This window comes from Pteronotus mesoamericanus, unplaced genomic scaffold (assembly GCF_021234165.1).
Source record: "Pteronotus mesoamericanus isolate MK-2021 breed Mesoamerican mustached bat unplaced genomic scaffold, CSHL_Meso_final contig_78, whole genome shotgun sequence".
In the NCBI taxonomy this organism is placed as follows: domain Eukaryota; kingdom Metazoa; phylum Chordata; class Mammalia; order Chiroptera; family Mormoopidae; genus Pteronotus; species Pteronotus mesoamericanus.
The window spans coordinates 20620100-20639799 of record NW_026555258.1 but is presented as its reverse complement, the minus strand read 5'-3'; the positions used below and the strand labels follow the sequence as shown (position 1 = coordinate 20639799).

General features: G+C 46.3%; 3 protein-coding genes across 3 annotated transcripts in view; 1 reads left to right on the top strand and 2 right to left on the bottom strand.

Annotated features, from left to right (window-relative positions):
* Nucleotides 1-431: 431 nt before the first annotated feature.
* On the bottom strand, nucleotides 432-1685 carry ACTL7B (actin like 7B). Its single transcript, XM_054584934.1, has one exon. It carries the CDS (start codon nucleotides 1683-1685, stop codon nucleotides 432-434), a length of 1254 nt encoding a protein of 417 aa, XP_054440909.1.
* Nucleotides 1686-8689: 7004 nt separating this feature from the next.
* Nucleotides 8690-10012, top strand: ACTL7A (actin like 7A). Its single transcript, XM_054584933.1, has one exon. It carries the CDS (start codon nucleotides 8690-8692, stop codon nucleotides 10010-10012), a length of 1323 nt encoding a protein of 440 aa, XP_054440908.1.
* A 2904-nt stretch (nucleotides 10013-12916) lies between these two features.
* ELP1 (elongator acetyltransferase complex subunit 1) overlaps nucleotides 12917-19700 on the bottom strand; it is a 63464-nt gene continuing 56680 nt past the window's right edge. The window contains exons 36-37 of the mRNA XM_054584561.1: nucleotides 17864-17939; nucleotides 12917-14499 (exon numbers count right to left, since the gene is read on the bottom strand). Of these exons, the coding sequence (XP_054440536.1) occupies nucleotides 14432-14499; nucleotides 17864-17939 (144 nt within the window). The 3' untranslated portion in view covers nucleotides 12917-14431. The remainder of the gene's footprint in view (nucleotides 14500-17863; nucleotides 17940-19700) is intronic.

The following is a 19700-nucleotide window of genomic DNA, read 5'->3' as shown; positions in this document are numbered from 1 at the left end:
TGGTGGTGGGTGTCCCCCTACCACTTAACTAGGAGACCCAAGCTAGCCCGTAAATCTGAGCCTTCATTTCCCCCCTTGGTCCATGGGCAGGCAAGGAAGCAATGTGAGTATCTGCTGAATTGGGTTTTCAACCCAGGAACCAATGGAACAGGAAGCCGCACTCTGGGCTCTGAGATGACATCACCCTCATGAGGCGGGGCCAGTGAGGAGAGCCCCACCCACCCACCTCCCACCCCTGCTGCTCCCCACTCAGCAGAGCAAAAGGTGCTCCTACCTCTCTTCCCAATTCCCCACCACCTTCTGCTAGCAGACTAAGGCAAGAAATCCAGACTAGACGAGAGAACTTGTGTTAAAATTTTATGTGAAATTCTGGAAATGTATAGAGTGGTTTGAGGTCACCCCCAAGGCCTGGCCTGTCCGGGCACCACTGCTCAGCACTTGGTGTAGATGGCCGCACTGCCCCGCTCCTCAAACTCTTCCTTGCTGACCCAGAGCTGCTGGAACGCCTGCAGGGAGGCCAGGATGGAGCCTCCCGTCCACACAGAGGTCTTCCTCTCAGGGGCAGCAGCCACCATGGGGCTGTCCCCCGGACACAGGAGGCTCAGCTCCCTCTGGAAGCGCTCGGGGAAGCCATCCAGCATGGTGCAGCCGCCACACAGCAGTACGTTGGCGGCCATCTCCTCCTTGAGGCCTGCCCCCTGGCAGTGGCCCAGGCAAGTGGCTGTGAGCGCAGGGAGGCCGGGCTGGTTGCTGCCCACCAGGGCGGGCTTGAAGAGCATCTCCGCACACTGGACGCGCTCCTGGCCAATGGTGATGAGCTTGCCGTCCGGGAGCTCGTAGTCAACGCGCAGCTCCTCCAGGCACAGACCGAGCTCTTTCTCGGGCAACAAAGCTGTGTAGCAGCATGTCTTCTTGATGTGCTCAACGATGTGCAGGTGGTCGTCAGTGAACTTGTGGCCGGCCTCGTTGAGCAGCTGCAGCAGGTAGTTGGTGAGGTCGCTCCCGGCATAGCCGGCGCGGCCAGTCAGACCCGGCAGCACGTTGCCCTCTGAGATGGGGACCATGTGCGAGACGCCATGCCCACTCTCCACCACCAGCCCTGTGGTCTTGCCATAGGAGTAGATGGACAATAGCGACTGGGAGGCCACGTGCATGGCGGGGATGCTGAAGGTCTCGAACATGAGCTCTGCGTACTTCTCCCGGTTGCTGTTGGGGCTGAGCGGGGGGTCAGAGACCAGCACAGCATACTCCTGTGGGGGGATCTTCATGGCCGTGTGGAAGATGTACTCCCAGATGTTCTGGACGCAGTCCCAGTCCACTACAACACCATATTTTAGAGGGTTAACCAGCTTCAGAGGTGCCTCCACATTGAGCAGCTCATGGCCCACATAGGTATCCTTGCGGGCGTCTCCCACATCAGCCACATCAGAGTGGCGCTTGCCGACCGTGGAGGAGATGAAGTAGGTGGGCCTCGGCTCTCCTGCGTAGCCACACTTACAGTACTGTGAGCCCAGGTCGATAACGAGTGCCTTGATCTTGCGCACATACTTGGGCTTCATCTTCAGCTGAGTGGCTGAACCTGTGTCCCGAATGCCAGCATCGGGAGCTGACATCTTTCCTGCCTCTCCAGGGTCACCCTGAGCCGTGCCAATGGGCACGGGGCTCCGGCTGTTCCTTGTAGCCATCTGCCTTCTCTGCTCACCTTTCTCACCTCCACATCCTAGAGCTCCATGAAGGGAAATGAGGGCCCACCTCCAGAAGTGCCTGGCAACTACTCAGGATTGTGATGTCACTGGGGGCTGGCCCATCCCAGCAGCCAGGGGAGGGCTTGGACTTGGGGGGGCCCATGACCTGTCACCCCATCTGCTTAACTTGACTTTGTTCAGGACAGAGCAGGTGGCCAGCCCAGTTTTAGAAACCCAAGCACACTGGGGTCTCAGAAGTTTCTGCTCCTGGCTCCCTTGCATCCCCTCTGCTCACTAACTGGACACCTTTTCCTCCTCTGCTTCTTGGAGGCAAGGGTGATGGGGTGGAGCTGCAAGGCTCCTGGATCTGAAGGTCACTGTCCAGGGCCAGCTGAGGAGGGAGCAGCGCTCTGAATCCCGCAGAGCCCATCCTGGGGATGTCACGGGGTTGTCACGGATGAGGGGAATAAACACGAGTCATTGCAAACACTTCTCTGTCTGCTGGGAGAGAGAGCATGGCTTTTCCCTCTCATGGAGAAGGCCCAGATCTCCTTTGTCCAAAGACTTTTATTGAAAGGGTCATCAGTGGGACTAGGTTAATAGGAATGATCTCATTACATCAGTATGTTAATGTTTAAAGCCAATAGATGATGTTTTGAAGAAAACAAATGGCAGAAACATAGTGATTTACATGGGTCTGAGGAGACTAGTAAACATGAGAGCACCAAAGAGTTTAGGGTTAGGGTCTGTGAATAATGTAAATTTCCTTCCCAGCATGAGATGATTGTCATAGCTTTTGAGGGAAAAACAAAGCATGCTTTAAAGAATTTGCTGCCAGGCCTGATTTCCCCTGGGAACTGCCAGATCCAGTTTAGGACTGTCTCCAGCATTGTTTCAAGCCTGAGCCAGGTTGGGGGAGGGAACTTCCAAGAGATAAGGAGACTTCTTTCAGATAGAATGAGGACCCCGGCCATATTCAAGCCAAGCCAAGGGGTGCGAGTCTTTTTGCCCTTTCTCTGTGTCCCCCAAGTTTTTGTCCCTGATTCCCATTTTGGATGTGCCTGGCTTAGGTTGCCCCTTCCATAGAGGGATCTTACCCATCATTGACTACCAGCCATCTCCCAGGGCTAAGCAGGGTGATGTGAGGGAGGCAGGGACTGTGCCCCTGCCAGGGGGACATGTTTTGTCTCCTCAGTGGCCTGTTTTCCCAAGGTCTCCTTGATCATTTCCAGCCTTGGGGCCCTCTCGCCTGTCAGCAGGGCTACAGTTCCTGAAACTAGACACAGTGTTTCCCAACAGGGGATACATATTTGAACCCTTACAGGAAGTCAGGCGCTTTACCAGAAACCTCACATGTTATTCCCCAGAATCCCGTGGGTAGGTAGAGCAAAGGAAATCAGGCTCAGAATTCCAACAGCTTCAAGAGCAGACAGCTCTTGAAGTGTTTGTACTTTAACCCAAGTTCATCCACTTCCAACACACTGGGTCTCCCCAAAGAGTGTGGGGGTCCCAACAGTACTTTCATTCACTCATTCAACATTTACTGCACAGCACAGTCTGCCAGTGATAGATACCCAACCACAGCCAGTGCCCAGTCAAGGGGGGAAAAAGGTGGAATCGATGCAGAGGAGCTTGCAGGTGAAAGTCTATTGGGAGAACAAAGGTGCACAAAAGGGGGAGCAATCATTGGAGGGAGGGACGTTCCCTAGGGAGGTGATGCTTAAGTCAAGTTCTGAAAGATCTGTCAGGTAGTTAAGAAGAAGACATCCCCAGCAGAAAGCACAGCCTGAGCAAAGGCTCAGAGTGGGACATGGTGGGAAACTGCCTATAGTTATGGTGTTTGGAGAAATGGATGAAGCTAGAGGGGTCACAGAGCCAAGCAGTGAGGGCCTCCAACACTAGGAGCAGGAACTTGGATTAAATTAACTACAGTCGGAAAACCATGAAGACTCTAAGCAGAGGAGTGGTCAGATTTGACTTCTAGAAAAGTTTTAGAAAGATCTGTGTTTATAATATCAAGGGGCAAAATTCTGAGACCTGAACAGAAAATTGAAGAAATTTTTGTGAAACTTGGCCCCGGCCTCTGTGGCTCAGTTGGTTGGAGTATCGTCCTGTACACCAGGAGGTTGCGGGTTCAGTTCCCAGTCAGGGCACATACCTAGGTTGTGGGTTCAATCCCTGTTCAGGGTGCATATGGGAGGCAGCCAATTGATGTTTCTCTGTCTCTCCCTTCCTCTCTCTAAAAGCAATGAAAAACATCCTCGTGTAAGGATCAAAAAAATTATCATAAGACTCAAAAGTGGCCTAAACTAGGTCTGTGATAGTGTGGAAAAGAGCAAGGGGCATGTTCTTAAAAAGTTTAGAAGGTAGACTCTAATCTAACTGGATGATTCCCCAACTGTCTTCAATTCAATCCAAGCTCTTACGCTAGCATTTGAGGCCTTGTCTGGTCGGCTCCTGTGCCATCTCCAGCCTAGATGATTGTATTAGATGTGAAGAGTGAGAGAGAAAGCTAACCTCTTACCTCTGTCCAAAGGAAGAAAGATGGTCTGTCATCCAGAATGGACAAATTCATTAGATTTCCATAGGGTCCTCCACCCCAAATTGCCCCCTGCCCCACCAAAAACAAACAAACAAACAAACAAACACATTTGGGTTATGATGATAAAGAAATTAGAGAAAAAAGGAAGAGAAACAAGTTGGGCTGAGTTTTCAAAGAGAATTAAGAAGAGCAGACATCGCTGAGGGATTAGGCGACACAGAAAAGGGCGATTTTTTTAAAAGATTTTATTTATTTTATTTTTAGAGAGACGGGAAAGTGAGGGAGAGAGGGAAGGAAACATCAATTTGTGGCTACCTTTCACTTGCCCCCTACTGGGGACCTGGCCTGCAACCCAGGCCTGTGTACTGAGAATCAAACCAGTGACCCTTTGGTTCTCAGGCCGGTGCTCAATCCAGTTAAGCCACACCAGCCAGGGTGCAAAGGACAATTTTAAGATGTAATTAATACTGTTATCAAGTGTGTTACGAATGTTAATGAAGAACTCTTGGGCATTTTTGTCTGCTGAACTGTTTCTTAGAACGTGGCACTCTGAAACTGGATTATGTGGAGAACAAATTTTAAGGATTAGAGTTATGAGCACCACCAGGCTCCATTGGTGGTTTCACAAATCACAGAACCTGAGGACTGGACCCTTGATCTGGCATGAACAGCTCTGAGTCATAAACTCTTCCTTGCCTTGGATTTACCTATGTACTTGTCTGAAGATGCCATTAATCAGTCTTGGCTTGGGTCCACTTCTGAGGTTGTGCAGGGCAAGCCAGTCCTTCCATGTGACAACCTTATGCAATTTAATAGCAATGCTCACAGAATCCTACTTCTTTTCCTTGTGGAAAGGCAGTACAGAATAGAAAGATGAGTAAGGAACTGTACTCCAAAGACCTGAGTTCAAATCTAGCTTCACTACTATTAATATAATCTGCATGGCCTGGGGCAAACTGCTCAAAATGTTGGTTGACTCTGAGTATGACACTACTATGTCCCCTCATCAAATTGATCCCTATCCACTGCCTCCAGGTTCTGTCTTGACCACCAGGTGGACGATGGAGCCCCTCATATAGGTAGAGAGAATGTGGGGCGGGAGCAGTTTATATAGAGGAAGATAATGAGTTCCAGCTGGGGCGTGCCGACTCAGAAAGGCCTAGAGACCACTAGACTGTGGTAAATGGAGCTCAGGAAGAGAAATGATCCAGATCCAGATCTGAGTCTTAAGTGGAATTATCTCCACCCTCTGAAGAAAGCTCCTTTCCCTTCCACCTCAACGAAAACAGACAGTCTTGGTGTTTGGGTTACCACACTGGGGGCTGAGCTTTGGGAATGGGGCTCACAGTGTTTCTTTAGCTAGCAATGCTCTTCTTCGCTGGGAGCTCCTGACTCAAGGGTTTTCAAATGTCAACATTGGAAGAGTTGGATTCCTAGGGCTTGCCTCAAAATATTTAGATTCAGAAAGGCTGGAGTGGGAATGAGGAATCTGCATTTAGGAAAAGAAATGTTGTATTTTGGCCTTTTCCTTATTAGATTCTCCTTCTTCCCTCCTAAAACTGCTGAAGTACAGAGGCCTGTTTCACCTTTATTCCAAAGGTCAAGGATGGGTGGTGTCTCAAAAACCGAAATTAGGAACTAAGATATCACCTCAGCTCATTTTTTTTGTTTGTTTTTTTGTCTTGGGCCAGAGGAGCCAAAGTAGGTGTGATCCAATGAGAAAATGTAGTTCAAGACAGTCTGAGCAAATATAGAGTGTCTTTACCCAGAGGGACCCCACCAGAGACCCCAGGGAGCCCACACGCACCTTAGACGGCTAATGACAAGTGTGAGGGTTTGTGTGCCAGGCAGCAGAGGTTTTGGGTGTAGAGTGCTCACAGCCTCTATATTCTTCCATCATGATACCACTGTGGGTGGCCCAGAGAGCAGAAAAGGGACCCAAAGGGTCACATGGAAGCTAAGGGGAAAGGGTTTCAATTAGGAGAGACCATCTAAGCATGCGATATCCTGAGAGGGGAAACAGAAGGAGCGCAGTGTCCATGGGCTTGAGCCTGCAGATGGATCCTGAGGAATCTGTGAGAGACCGGGTGGCATGACTGGCCTTAAGCTGGCACAGCGCCTCTCCCACCCACGATGACAGAAAGGGGGAAGGACAGGCACGCTTAGGCAGTGGGGGAGGAGCATGGGAAACAGCACGTCAGGATTTCAGTGTCTTAGTGAAGTGGGGTGCACAGGTGGAGCGACAGGTGAATAATGGCCCCTCAAAAATGTCCACATCTTCATCCCTGGAACCCATAACCATGTTCCATGGCAAAGGGGACTTTGCAGAGGTGTGAGTTAAGGAGTTTGGGATGGGGAGGTTAACTACCCTGGATTACCCAGGTGGGCTCAAAGGAATCACAAGGATCATACTAAGGGGGAGGCAGAAGGGAATGGGTCAGAGGTGTGACAAGGAAGCTGAAGTCTGAGATGTCTCTGAAGATGAAGGAAGGGGCCATGAGCTGAGGAATGTAGGTGGCCTCTAAGAGCTGGAAAAGGCAAGAGAAGGATTAGCCCCTGTTGCCTCCAGAAGGAACCAGGTCCTGCCAACATCTGGCTTTTAGCCCAGTAAGACTAATTGTGGAATTCTGACCTCCAGAATTATAATAAATTTGTTTTAAGCCATTAAATTTGTGGTAATTTGTTACAGCACCAATAGGAAACTAATACAGGTCCCTCCAGGAATCCAGGGCAGTGAAAATGTACAAAGCAGTTGCAGAATTCTCAAAATTCAAGAGGTGGGTTGAGAAGAGACATAGATGATTCTAAATTAAATATGCCTCATCATATAAGTTCTTTTAAAATAAAGTCAAACAATCCAAGCTGGCCCTGGAAAACCCTAAATAGCAGAGGCAAGTAAACATTTTTCAGGCAGCCAGGCATATAGAAAAGTACTTTCCTAGTCTTCTTTCAAAACTATGCTCTCTCACCCTCTACCCAATGAACCAAGAAGCTGAGATTTAGCTTTTGAAATGATAGCTTGGCTACCCCCCATCAGTCATAGGCTCATGAGACTGGGCCTGGTCCTTTTCTTCTCTCATGGCCCACAAGGAGCCAAGAACATCCCCGGTAACTTCTTTAAAGGAGAAGACCCACCACTCTAGTGTCTGTCTCTTTAATGAAGAGCATGTGGCTACACAACATAAGGTTGGATTCTGGGTGCCTGGAGAGTGGCAGGTGTCAGCACCAACATGCCCCGCTGCCGAGATGGCATGTGAGGCGGTGGCTGAGCAGCCTCAGAGACCTGTGTTGGTCCCGTCACGGTTTGTCTACAGCACACCCCTGGGAAGAAGTCGTACTCAGGAGAGCTTGGCCATTGCTGGCTGGACCATCCTGGGGTGAGCTATGCAATTGAGTCTCCATGTTCTCATCAGTGGGACTCTGCAAGGTCTTATTTCATTGCTGATTCAATGACCCAGATGAAGGATAAATATGTATACAAATAGGTGTCCAAAAATGATTCCTCTGCAGATTACCCTAACAAATGAGACACTAAGTTCTTGGCCCAATCACCGCGGCAGCAATTATTCCCGCTGAGATCTAAATCAGATGGTGTTAGCTCCCTGCTCAAAGTTCTCTAGTGCTGACCTCAGGCCGAGTCCAGCCAGAGTCCTAGCAATGGCCCAGGAAGGCCAGCGTGAGCTGCTCACCCGTCCTGCCCCTTGGTTCTCCTATCTCATGTCCTTCTCCTCACTCTCTCCACTCCAGCCACACTCGCCTTCTTGGAGTCCTCTAACTCGGGGGCTGGCAAGCTTTTTCTGTAAAAGGCCAGGTAGTCAATATTTATTTTGAGCTTTGGGAGCCATACAGATCCTTGTTGCGACAACTCAACAAATGCAGCCATAGACAGTGGCTGTGTTCCCATAAAATTTTATTCACAAAAACAGGCTGCAGGCCGCAGTTTGCCAACCCCTGCTCCAACTCATCAGAAACATGTCCGTTTCCACTCCTCCACACCTGTTGCTCAGATATACACGTGGCACTTCCCCTCACCTCCTTCAGGTCTTCGCTCAATGCCACTGTCTCGGGGGGCCCTGCCCAGGCACTAGCACGGCCACGCTCCCCGTCCCCTTTCAGTCATTGCCTGTGTCTCCCCAACTCCCACTGCTTAAAATGTAAACTCTACAAGGGCAGAGAATTTCCGTTTTCCTACTTCTGCCTTGTATTCTTAGCTGCCTTACACATAGCAAGCCCTCAATAAATGTTGCATAGATGAACCAGGTTTACTACGAAATTTAGGAAAAGGTACATCACCTCTAATCAACCCTAACATAGGACAGTTTCACAGTACCTAGAAAGTCCCTGGTCACTGGATTATGTCACAATCGATGATGTCATCCTTGGGGAAATTCTCAACTTGACCTCTGATTTAAGCCTCTCAGGCCTCGAGGCCAGTGGGATCAAGGAACTTCCTGAGAGCAAGATGGCTCTCGATAGCACGTGGGCTCCTCAGGCAGCAGTCATGGGGGACGGGCCTGACAAGAGAAAGGGCGAACAGGCGCCGGTGAACACGCAGGTCCTGCAGACCGCCTTCCTGAAGGACGGCCCCGCAAAGCGCGCCGTGTGGGTCCACCGCGCCTGTTCAGAACCAGAAGAACCTGCCAAATCAGCAGAGGCCAAAGAGAAGCCCAAGGTAAAGACGACCAAGGCTGTGGTTGTGGACCTTGGCACTGGCTACTGTAAATGTGGCTTTGCTGGGCTGCCAAAACCCAGCCACAAGATCTCTTCAACAGTGGGCAAGCCCTACCTGGAGACCGCGGAAACGGGGCACAACCACGGGCAGACATTCGTCGGGCAGGGGCTCATCGGTCCGGAGGTTCGTCTCAAGCTCATCAGTCCTCTGCGGCGCGGCATCATCGTGGACTGGGATTCAGTGCAGGCGATCTGGGAGTATCTCTTCCATCAAGAGATGAAGATCGCCCCAGAGGACCATGCGGTCCTGGTTTCAGACCCACCCCTGAGCCCGCCCACCAACAGAGAGAAGTACGCTGAGATGCTGTTTGAGACCTTCCGCACGCCTGCAATGCACATCGCCTACCAGTCCCGCCTGTCCATGTACTCCTATGGCAGGACCTCCGGCCTGGTCGTGGAGGTCGGCCACGGCGTGTCCTACGTGGTCCCCATCTACGAAGGTTATCCTTTGCCCAGCATCACGGCACGGCTGGACTACGCGGGCTCTGACCTGACAACCTACTTGATGGGCCTGATGAACAATTCGGGAAAACACTTCACTGAAAACCAGACGGGCATCGTGGAGGACATCAAGAAGACTCGTTGTTTTGTGGCCCTGGACCCCATCGAAGAGAAGAAAGTCCCAGCTACTGCCCATACTGTCCAGTACACTCTGCCGGACGGGCAGGAGATAAACCTGGGCCAGGAGAGGTTCCTCTGCTCGGAGATGTTCTTCAAGCCGTCTCTGATCAAGTCCATGCAGCTGGGTCTCCACACCCAGACGGTGTCCTGCCTCAACAAGTGTGATATCGCCCTCAAACGGGACCTCATGGGGAACATCCTGCTTTGTGGGGGGAGCACTATGCTCAGTGGGCTCCCTAACCGTCTGCAGAAGGAGCTGAGCAGCTTGTGTCCCAGTGACAACCCCCAGGTAAATGTGTTGCCTGAAAGAGACACTGCAGTGTGGACGGGTGGCTCCATCCTGGCATCGCTGCAGGGCTTCCAAGCACTGTGGGTCCACCGCTTTGAGTACGAGGAACACGGGCCTTTCTTCCTCTACAGAAGGTGCTTCTGAACTCTGGTGAAGCATGGTCATGTGGCTGTCCCGTGCCCGCTCTGCTGGGTGAGCAGCCACCCCGCACACAGGGAGCTGAGCCAACACGTTCATTCGGGCAGTATTAAACAATCTGTTCCCCTCCATCATGTGTTTCTCTACTCCATGACTTAATGAGAACATACACGCAGTTCTGCCTTAAAATAATCATTTGCTAACACAGAAGTGGAGAGGGGGAAGGGGGGAGTGAATGACAGAACAAAAAGACATGCTTCCAATGTCAACTGCTTAAATGTTCTTGGGAAAAACTAGCTCTAAAATTATGTTGCCCTTTATTTTGTGCATTTCCCCCTTTAGAAACTACTGTATTGGTAAAATCTGCTTGGAAGGGGGAGCGTGAACGAAAGATTACATGCCGTTGATGGCACACCAATAGGAAGTATACTGTCATGGTTCCATCTCCCACAAAGCACCTCAATTCCAGTGTCTGGCCTCCCAGAGGGGATCACCAGTGTTGTTAGGATTACCTTGTAGACTTCTCTCTTACAAGGAGCCCAGAAGTCTTACTATGGTCTCGAGTTCCCTGTACCCCGCCCCCACCTCTCCAAAGGCACACAATCAATCGCTTGCAAGAGACCTGCTGCATCCCTACCATCCCAGGGAAGAAAGCCCTACAGACTCATGCTCGCCATCCCCCTCCGCTCCCCCCATCCCCCGCCCCGGTTTGCCTAGACAGCCTGAAAGACCTACATGGCAGACCCTGGATCCAGGCCTGGTGAGTAAGCACAGCTGGTTGGCACCAGCAGGCTGGAGGAGGGAAGTGGAGGTAACCACAAACAGGTACCCGGAGTTCCTGCAGTTCAGCAAGGATGACTTGGCCTGACCTTGGAGCAAGAGACCAGCTAGGAACTGGGTACACTGACACTGAGAAAGAGGTATGCACTGTTCATCTCAGTTTCTGCCCAAACCACTTAAATGTCAATACTCTGAACAGTCAATGACAGGTGGGTTGAAATTTGGTTAATTCTTAACCTTTGAACCTCTTTGACAGGATAATAAAGTCCAGGATTAGAGGAAAGCAATCATACAGAAATAGTATCTTTAGATCCCTTAAAGGTTTAGAACCCAAGTGAAAAACTCCCCTAAAAGTGAGGGTCTTGATGAAGGGGAGGCATGGGAGGTGGCTCTGGAAAGGAAGATCCAGGCCATCCTATGTCTAAATATCCTACTATATTTTAAAATGAAAAATACCAGCACTGACCAGCATGGCTCAGTTGTCCCACAAAGCAAAAGGTCACCAGTTCGATTCCTGGTCAGGGCACATGCCAGCGTTGCGGGCGTGCTCCCTGGTTGGGGTGCGTGAGAAAGGCAACAGATCAATGTTTCTCTTACACATTGATGTTTCTCTCCCTCTCTTCCTACCTTCCCCTCTCTAAAATAAAAAAAAAAAATCTTTAAAATAAAATGAAAACATACCAATATAAGGCTAAAGAACTGCAGAGTCTTTTTCAAAGCTCTTTTATAAATTTCCTCACTATACCCTTATAGAAAAACAGAATCCTCTCACAAAAAAGTGAGTACTTTTAAGTATTTGGAAGTCATCTTAGGCCTCACTGGCAATGTCTGAAGATATTTTTGGTTGTCATAACAGGAGTGGGGGGTATGTAATACTGGCATCTAGAGAGCAGAGGCCAGGATGTGGCTGCACACCCTAAAATGGGCAGGACAGCCCCCATAACAAAGAATGACATGACCCAAAGTATCAAAAGTGCCAAGGCTGAAAAACCCAATGGGCACACAAGTTGTGGCAAAGCAAGACTCGCTGAGATTAAATGATTGTGTCTAAGGACACTAAAATGGAGAGACTCATGGCTTTGTTCTTTCCTGCAAGCCAGGACAACATCTTTTAGTCATTCTGGAACTTGGGTCAAGTTCCTGAGACTTCAGAGCCCATACGAGTAATGATGGAGTGGCCTACCACGAGGCACAGGCAAGCACTGGGTGAGCAGAGGGAACACAGGAATCCAGCGCAGGCCTTCAGTGCTGCCAAACAGCACAGTATTAGCTCTGGCTGGTCCATGGAATCTTGGATATTTGTGATTATCTAGCTTCTAAGATGTTCATGTTCCCCCCAGTTACTAATAAACACAACAGACAAGGAAGGACAACCAAAGACTCCCAGGGACTTGTCAGGAAGTGCTTCTAGTGAAGCACAGAGGTTTATGGGCCAGCACAGCCCAGGGGGTGGGGGGAGGGTGGAGCTAATTTTGCTTCCCAAACTTGTAGTTTCCTTAGGTGTTACGAAAAATCAGCAGTTTTATTTATTTTTAAAAACACCTTCTTCAGTTATGGCCATGAAAAATCCCTCAAGTGTATGCATACGTATATATATGTATATACAGGGAAAATGTTGAAAAATATTGTATGTAGCAGTGCTAAGAAATGACACCAAGCTATACTCCCAAAGACATGATGAAAACATTAGTTTCTGCCTTTTTTTTTTTTCCCAAGGAGTGTAAATTTAAAATGCACTTCGATCCTGGGAGACAGTCCTCTTGGAAGTTACCTCTTAATGTCCGGAGCATCTGAGCAATGCTAACCCAAAGGAGCCAACAAAATAACGAAGGCTTTTAGCTTACTGCATCATGAGCTTACTTTGGGACAGAGTCCAAATGTGGGGGAAGTTATATACTCTTTTCTAGAACTTGACAGAATCTTTCCCCCCAATGAAGCATTTATCACTCCCAGGAGTTTCTCTTTTTCCCATTACTGCATTTTTCACCATGAATTCTTCCTGGACTTCGCCTTCAATTTGGAAGGTCTGCTCCTGTCTGCTCCTTCTCCAAATGAACAAAATTCCATCTTGCTCTCATCAGAAAGGTAGCAATTGACAGTCATTTGAACTCAAAAAATTCACACACACTCTTGTTGCTTCTACATGTTATTTTAAGGAAACTGATCATCCATGAAGTCACACTATGATCAACAGACACATTTCCTTGTATTTCCTATTCTTCAGGTCCCTTCACTACAACTTACCGGATGCAATATCAGTCACCATGTTCATTTACCCATGCCCAAGGGGGTCAAAAGCACTTCCAGTCTTTCAGTGTTGGGCACTTCATTGCGGCAAATCCATATGGGGATGAGTCAAAAAGTCAATTTTTCCAAAGCAGAATATATCTATCTTCTTTTTTTCTATTATTTTATGAAAATCTTCAGACACATAAAAGTTGAATTATACAGTGAACACACCTAGATTCTACAGCTAACATTTTGCTACATGAAGAAAAGTCTTCATTACCATTCCAGATATAGCTATACTCTGAGAATCAAAAGCAGCATTTCCTATTAGTTTATATATAGTAATGAAGGTCTGGTTCTGGTATTAAAGGCATGGAAGAAATTTTCACCCTTACCTAAGAATCGGCCACAAAACTACTGTCAAAATGGAAAGAGCTTGTTCTAGACAGACCAGAATGAGAAAACACTCTCATTTCTTTCAAAGGAAATAACTAAAAGACAGAGGTCAGCTAAGTACCATATAGAAAAATAAATGAAATGGTCTCTAGACACTGACAAAAATATCACATTAAAAGAAGCAATAATTGGAGAAAAAGGAGCGACTTACAACTGCGCATGCTGTGAGACGGACACAGCTCGCCGTAACAAATGTGCATGACGCTGCCTCAGACATTCTAATCTGCTCTGCTGACTCTCCAGCAGGAAACTCACAGGCAGGGAAAAGAAGTCCCTGTGGACGTTGTAGTAAGAGAAGGCTCAACCCAGTTATAACTGGAAGCGCACGCCCAGGTAAGACATTATAAAATAACAGCTAACGTAGAAAACCTTGAGATTGCAAAGGATGTACTTAGCTTTTTATTCTGCTTTAGTTCAAAGTGAAAAAGTCACGTGAGTGATTAAATGCGCTAAATATTAGCTGCACTAACAGCCATGTTGTTGATATGTAATGCTCTCCTCTGGGAATGTAAAGCAATTATAAAACATTATTTTACTTTTCTTCACATGTTTGAGGTAGAAGCCATGAATCATTACTCCCAAGTAACTGAGGCACAGATTAATTACGTGACTTATCTAAGGTTCCAATATGAATCTGACCTGTAACTGGGAATAAAACCACATCTCCTGATCACCATAAATATCAGAAATATGCTCTTCCATAGAACTAAATAAGAGTAATTCTTACACAATGATGCTATATTGGTTAAAGATTAAAGTTCTGCTCATTAAAACTCTATGCAAAACAAAAGAGAGTAGAATAGAATTGCTTGGTGTCTGCAGAGGTCTGCTGGACAGAGCAGGTAGGTAGGTAGGTCATCGTCTTACTCCTCCCAGTTCTCAGTTCTCAGCAGCCAGGCCCCAAGGAGTGAGGAATGGAAAGATGGTCTTCTCCGGCAGAGTCCTCCTGATTAGGATCCCTCACTCTAAAAGGCTCAGTTTCCACTGGGTCCCTTTGTTGATCTTCGGTGGTATAAAAAGCTCAGCATCTAATAAAAAGGAAAGAGACTGGGGTAGAACACGCTCGTACTTGTCGGTGGGAGCTGAGGCAGTAACTCTCATCTAAAACTAGGTGACTGGGCTCTGCACCTATAAGACAATCAGAACCAGACCTCATGTTTCTACTACCTTATAACCTGTGCCCAGGGCAAATGCAGCCTGGAGGCTCTGCCCCGGGAGAGGAATTCCATTGCAGCTTCAGGCTCACAGGACAGCAGGAGGAAAATGCGCACCGAGTGAGTCAAAGTGAAAGAATGTTCTGTTTCACATGGGTGGTGGTAGTGGTTACAGGACATATTATATTAAATCCCATCAAACTATGTAAACCTAAAATCTGTACAATTTACTATACATAAAATTTACCTCAATGGTAAGAGTAAAGAAACATGGTGGCATGTATTCAGTTAAGTAAAGGTACAGGAAAGAAAACACTTCCTGATTTGAAAAAAAAATTCTACAAATACATTTGGTCAACAAAAATGTCCCTACTGAAAAAAAATGGGGGGTGGGGGGGGTGCAGTGAGGAAAAATTGTCACTGTTAAGACAAAACTCCCAGACTCCTTTTCAGTTAGATTTGTGGAGTCTCTTATCTACATAAGAATCATATACAGGTTTATTTTTTATTTTTTTATTTTTAGAGAGAGGGGGAAGGAGGGAGAAAGAGAGGGACAGCAACTTCGATGCTCAAGAGAAACATCGATTGCTTGCCTCCTGCACACCCCCATGGGGCACCTGGCCTGCAACCCAGGTATGTGCCCTGACCAGGAATCAAACCAGCAAACTTTCAGTCCGCAGGCTGGCACTCAATCCATTGAGCCATACCAGCCAGGGAAAGAATTATATACAGCAAGTAGAGATATAAGAAAATATGTATAGTTCTGGCTGGTGTGGCTCAGTGGATTGAGTGCTGACCTGCAAAACCAATGGGTTGCTGGTTCAATTCTCAGACAAGGTACATGCCTGGGTTGCAGGCCAGGTCCCCAGTAGGGGGTGCGTGAGAGGCAACCACACATTGATGTTTCTCTCCCTCTCTTTGTCCCCCCTTAACCCTCTCTCTAAAAATAAATAAATAAAATCTCTTTTTAAAAAAGAAAGAAAATATGTATATATAAAGATGTGCTGTCTTAGCAGGATTCATGATAAACTTTCAAGAGTACACCTATATGTATGAGCTATACAGACACTAAAACTTATTTTCAAGAATATTTAACAATGTGAGAAAAATGCTCAAGAGTTTTTAAAAACATGGCTTTCATATTATACATCAATCCACGCCCGTTTACACGTATGACTAGAAATCATCAATTTCAATTTTTAATATACTTTTCTGTACAATCCAGATTTTCTCTACTAATCATATCGATTTTATAATTTCACATACAATTACTGCTCTCTAGTGGCCTGAACAAAATAAATAAATAAATAAAAAGACCACAGGAGGTTTTGCTTATTAAGAAAACTTATACTGGAAAAGATTACTTACGAAAATTCACTGTCAACAAGGCCCACAACTTTATATTTGTGATTAAACTTTGAGATTTTATCTGTTTTTTTTTTAAAAACAAGTTATGAAAATACATCCTATCTTATTAAAAAATCAGGTCTAACTATGACAATATTTGATCCCTAGACTTAACTAAGAATAAATACCAAGTATTGACTTTGAGCAGGAAAGAAGTTTTTCTGACAAACTGTGTCAGAGCAGGACATGACCCCTTTCACATGCCCATGTTTGACTCTCACAGCACGAAAAGAGTTGCTTTTACAAAAATACACCAAAGGCTTTATCAATTTTCCAAAGACTTTTCTTGATCCTTTGATAGTCAAATCATTCTCATTCGAAGCACTTATTTTGTTATCAATTGTAACCAGTCCAATTCAGCTACGATTTAAGCACTTTTCTGATAACACTTTAATCGATTTTATAAAATCCTGCATTTTTGCAAGATTTGTAAATTGATCGGCATCATATTACACGGCACTGTAAACATGAAACAATTAGGAAAAAATGCCCCATCAAGTCACTGGTCCCACGTGTGGGGAGGTATGATTGTATTTAACTACTATTGTTAGCTAGAGAGGGATAATTGATGAGTATTTTAATGGAACTCCTTTGTAAGTAGTTTACCTGTCTACTTTAGTATTGAGAACTTGTCTTTTCCTACATAATACTGTAACCACAAGGACCTTGAATAATATATATTCAGATAATGAGGAGCCTCAACATATTAAAGTTGTCAAGGCTCAGCTAGAAAACGGACGGGCTCTTTGATAAATAAAGCCACCTAGAATACTCCAGGGGAAGATGTGACTGGACTTGACCAAAAGGTCAGCATCAGGCCAGCGAGGAGGAAAATGGGACAGAAATTACTGGATTAGACACAGTACAAATTAAACAATTCCTAAACTGCCTCAGGTCTAAGATGAAATTGTAGCATCTCAGAAATAAGTATGCTTTGGGGCTGATATCAAAAGCAGCTTGCCAGGAAGCCGCTTCTTCCAGGAAGGGCAGCTAGGGATGCAGCGGTTAATGTCCAGGTCCATGAGCTTAGCTGGGAGGATGCTAGTTAGTTGTTTATTCTTGGTAGCAACATAAGTCATTCAAGTTAAACTTAATCTGAACCCTCAAAGGCTACTCCAAATGTCATCAAAATGCTATCATAGTATAGCATTTAAAGAAAAATAAATTCAAATAACATTAGTAAAAATCACCATTTTAAACATATTGCTAACTTTTCCAAGCTATGAGACTGGCATGCTTGATTAATCTACCTGAAGGGCAAATTCTCAGGTACCCAATTATTTGTCAAAAGTTTCTAGTCAACTTTCAAAAGAAAGTGTTTCAGACTTTTAACTTGGATGGATAAGTAATCTGAGATTCATCTCCCCTCAACAAACAATGTTCTTTGGATTTGCTTTCAATTTATACTGTCAATCCTAAAGATGATTAAAAAGGTCTAACTCTTAAGGATTATGAAAACATTCCCAAGATACAAATATGCAACTGCCAACAGCCAAAAACTATGATTCAGGAGAATATTTAAAATATATGTGTAAATTCGACCATTTAGATTCAAACGTCAATGTGCCCATATGCTGTTTTATTAAGCATATGTCAGGGCAATTAAAAAAAAAAATCATACACTTAATGTCATGTTGGATTCCCACTCCACCTCCAGGTTCCCAACATTAGAAGCATTAAACTGATTTTACTAAAGACGTAGTTGTAGAATTGAGGGAAAACTGTAGTCAATACTCAGTCTCACCTCATACTGCTGGACTTCTCAACACATACAGAAAGATATTCCTTCTGCTTAGTACTGTAATAATTGAGAGGGGAAAAAAATACTAACCTAGAACAGGAACTGACGTCTTCTGTTGTTGGTAAGAGGCCATGATACTATTTGCAGTAGAATTGGGACCTAGAACCTACATAGAAAGTAAACTGCGTCAGCAAGGATTATTTGTACTTCTGATCACCGAACACCAACGGCCAGATCGCCCCCGCCAGTCACCAGCCCGCCGTTTCACTGGTAAGGTGTCGAACACCGGAATTCTCTTTTCCTATGTGATTTCAATTTGCCCGTTTCTCCAGTCTCAACTCGAGACTTCTAAAATTCCTTTCTATCAGAAGAACAAGGTAATGATGAGGGTTTAAAAAAAAAAAGAAAAGAGAATCTGGGAACCTCTCCTGTATGTGAGATCTCTGACTCTCATGTATGTGGGGTTCCCATATATATGTATTCAATCTGGTTGTTTTCAAGAAAGAAAAGAGGGGAGGGGAGGGGTGGAAAATCAACACCCAATGTTAGATATGCCTTATCCTTTCCAAAAGAGCAAGCTAAACCCTAAGGGAAAAGAAAATAGTATAAGAGGCTACGGAATACACAGAGTATCAAACTGTCCTCAAAGATTTGTGGGAATTTTTATAGTTAGATAAGAAGGTATGTATCATGGAATAGAATGAAAATTCGGCCTATGCGTTCCAGGTAAAACAAGGGGCATCACAGGAATCCCAGTCCTGCACAGGCCTTGGCGTACACACACGAGGCCCTCTGCCTTCACTCGGCTCTGCAGCGTGGGGTGCTGGCAGCTCCTTGGTGGCACCCTGAGCAGCAATGTCACGTGCTCCAAGCACTTCCATGTGACTCGTGGTATCCTGTGCATGTGCATTACCACACTTTAGCAACCAAAACAAAACCCCAATATTCCTGGTCATTTTCCCTAAAAGACTCATAAAGTTAGTAGGATCTGAATAGGGGAGTGTTGGGGAGGGCATGGGGAAGCATTATAAATCACTAGCTTTGAAATCACTGGCGTTTTAAAGGTGATCACATTTCTTCTAGGAATATCTATTACAGTAAATTCAAGTATTTGTGAGGATAATGATTCTTAGTTGATTTTTATGGTGTGCAAGATGCCTTTTCATCTATCCTTTTATCTAACATTCAAAACATTTCATGAGCTGTACAGGGGAAGCACTATCTCCACTTGTAACTGCGGAGTCGAGGCCAGTACACCGGTGCGCTGACGACCAGCCTCTCTTTGATCTCCAAGCCCACCTTCCATGTGCTGCCCGCAATGCTGGGCTGGGAGCCTGCAAAAACACTCCTTTGTCAGCCAGCTCCACACCAGAGGGAGAGTTCAGGGCTGGAGGGAGAAGGATCTGCTCCTTCATTCGCTTCCTTCCATTCAGTGGCACTGCCAGGTCTTTATGCCGCCAGCAGCTGTTCATCCCAGCGCCTGTTTACATCTACCCACTGAGAACCAGCCTCACTGTGCCCCTGAGAAGCACCAGCACCAGCACCGGCCGGCCGGTGGTACCCTCCTCTCTGAGGATCAAGACCCAACACGGGAGGGTCCCGTCTGCAAACTTCTGAAGTCTAATAATCCCAAACGCTTCCTTTTGTTCTTTCTGTGGCTTCTCACAGTTTCTATCTCAGTTTTCCTCCTCTAAGGGGTCCCTTTTTTGTCTTTCAGTCCCCCGGCTCTTGTCTAAGCAGTTCCATATATCTAATTCACTCTGATAAAAGAGTAGCTGTGGGGTTTGCTTTCTTTATCAGACACCGCGTTTCTGTATCCAAATCAAAACTCTTCATAGGCTTGAGTTGTGAGAGGCTGAGAAGAGGCATAACCACAAAATAGATGATAATACATTATAATTTTTGATGAGACACAAACAGCCTTAAA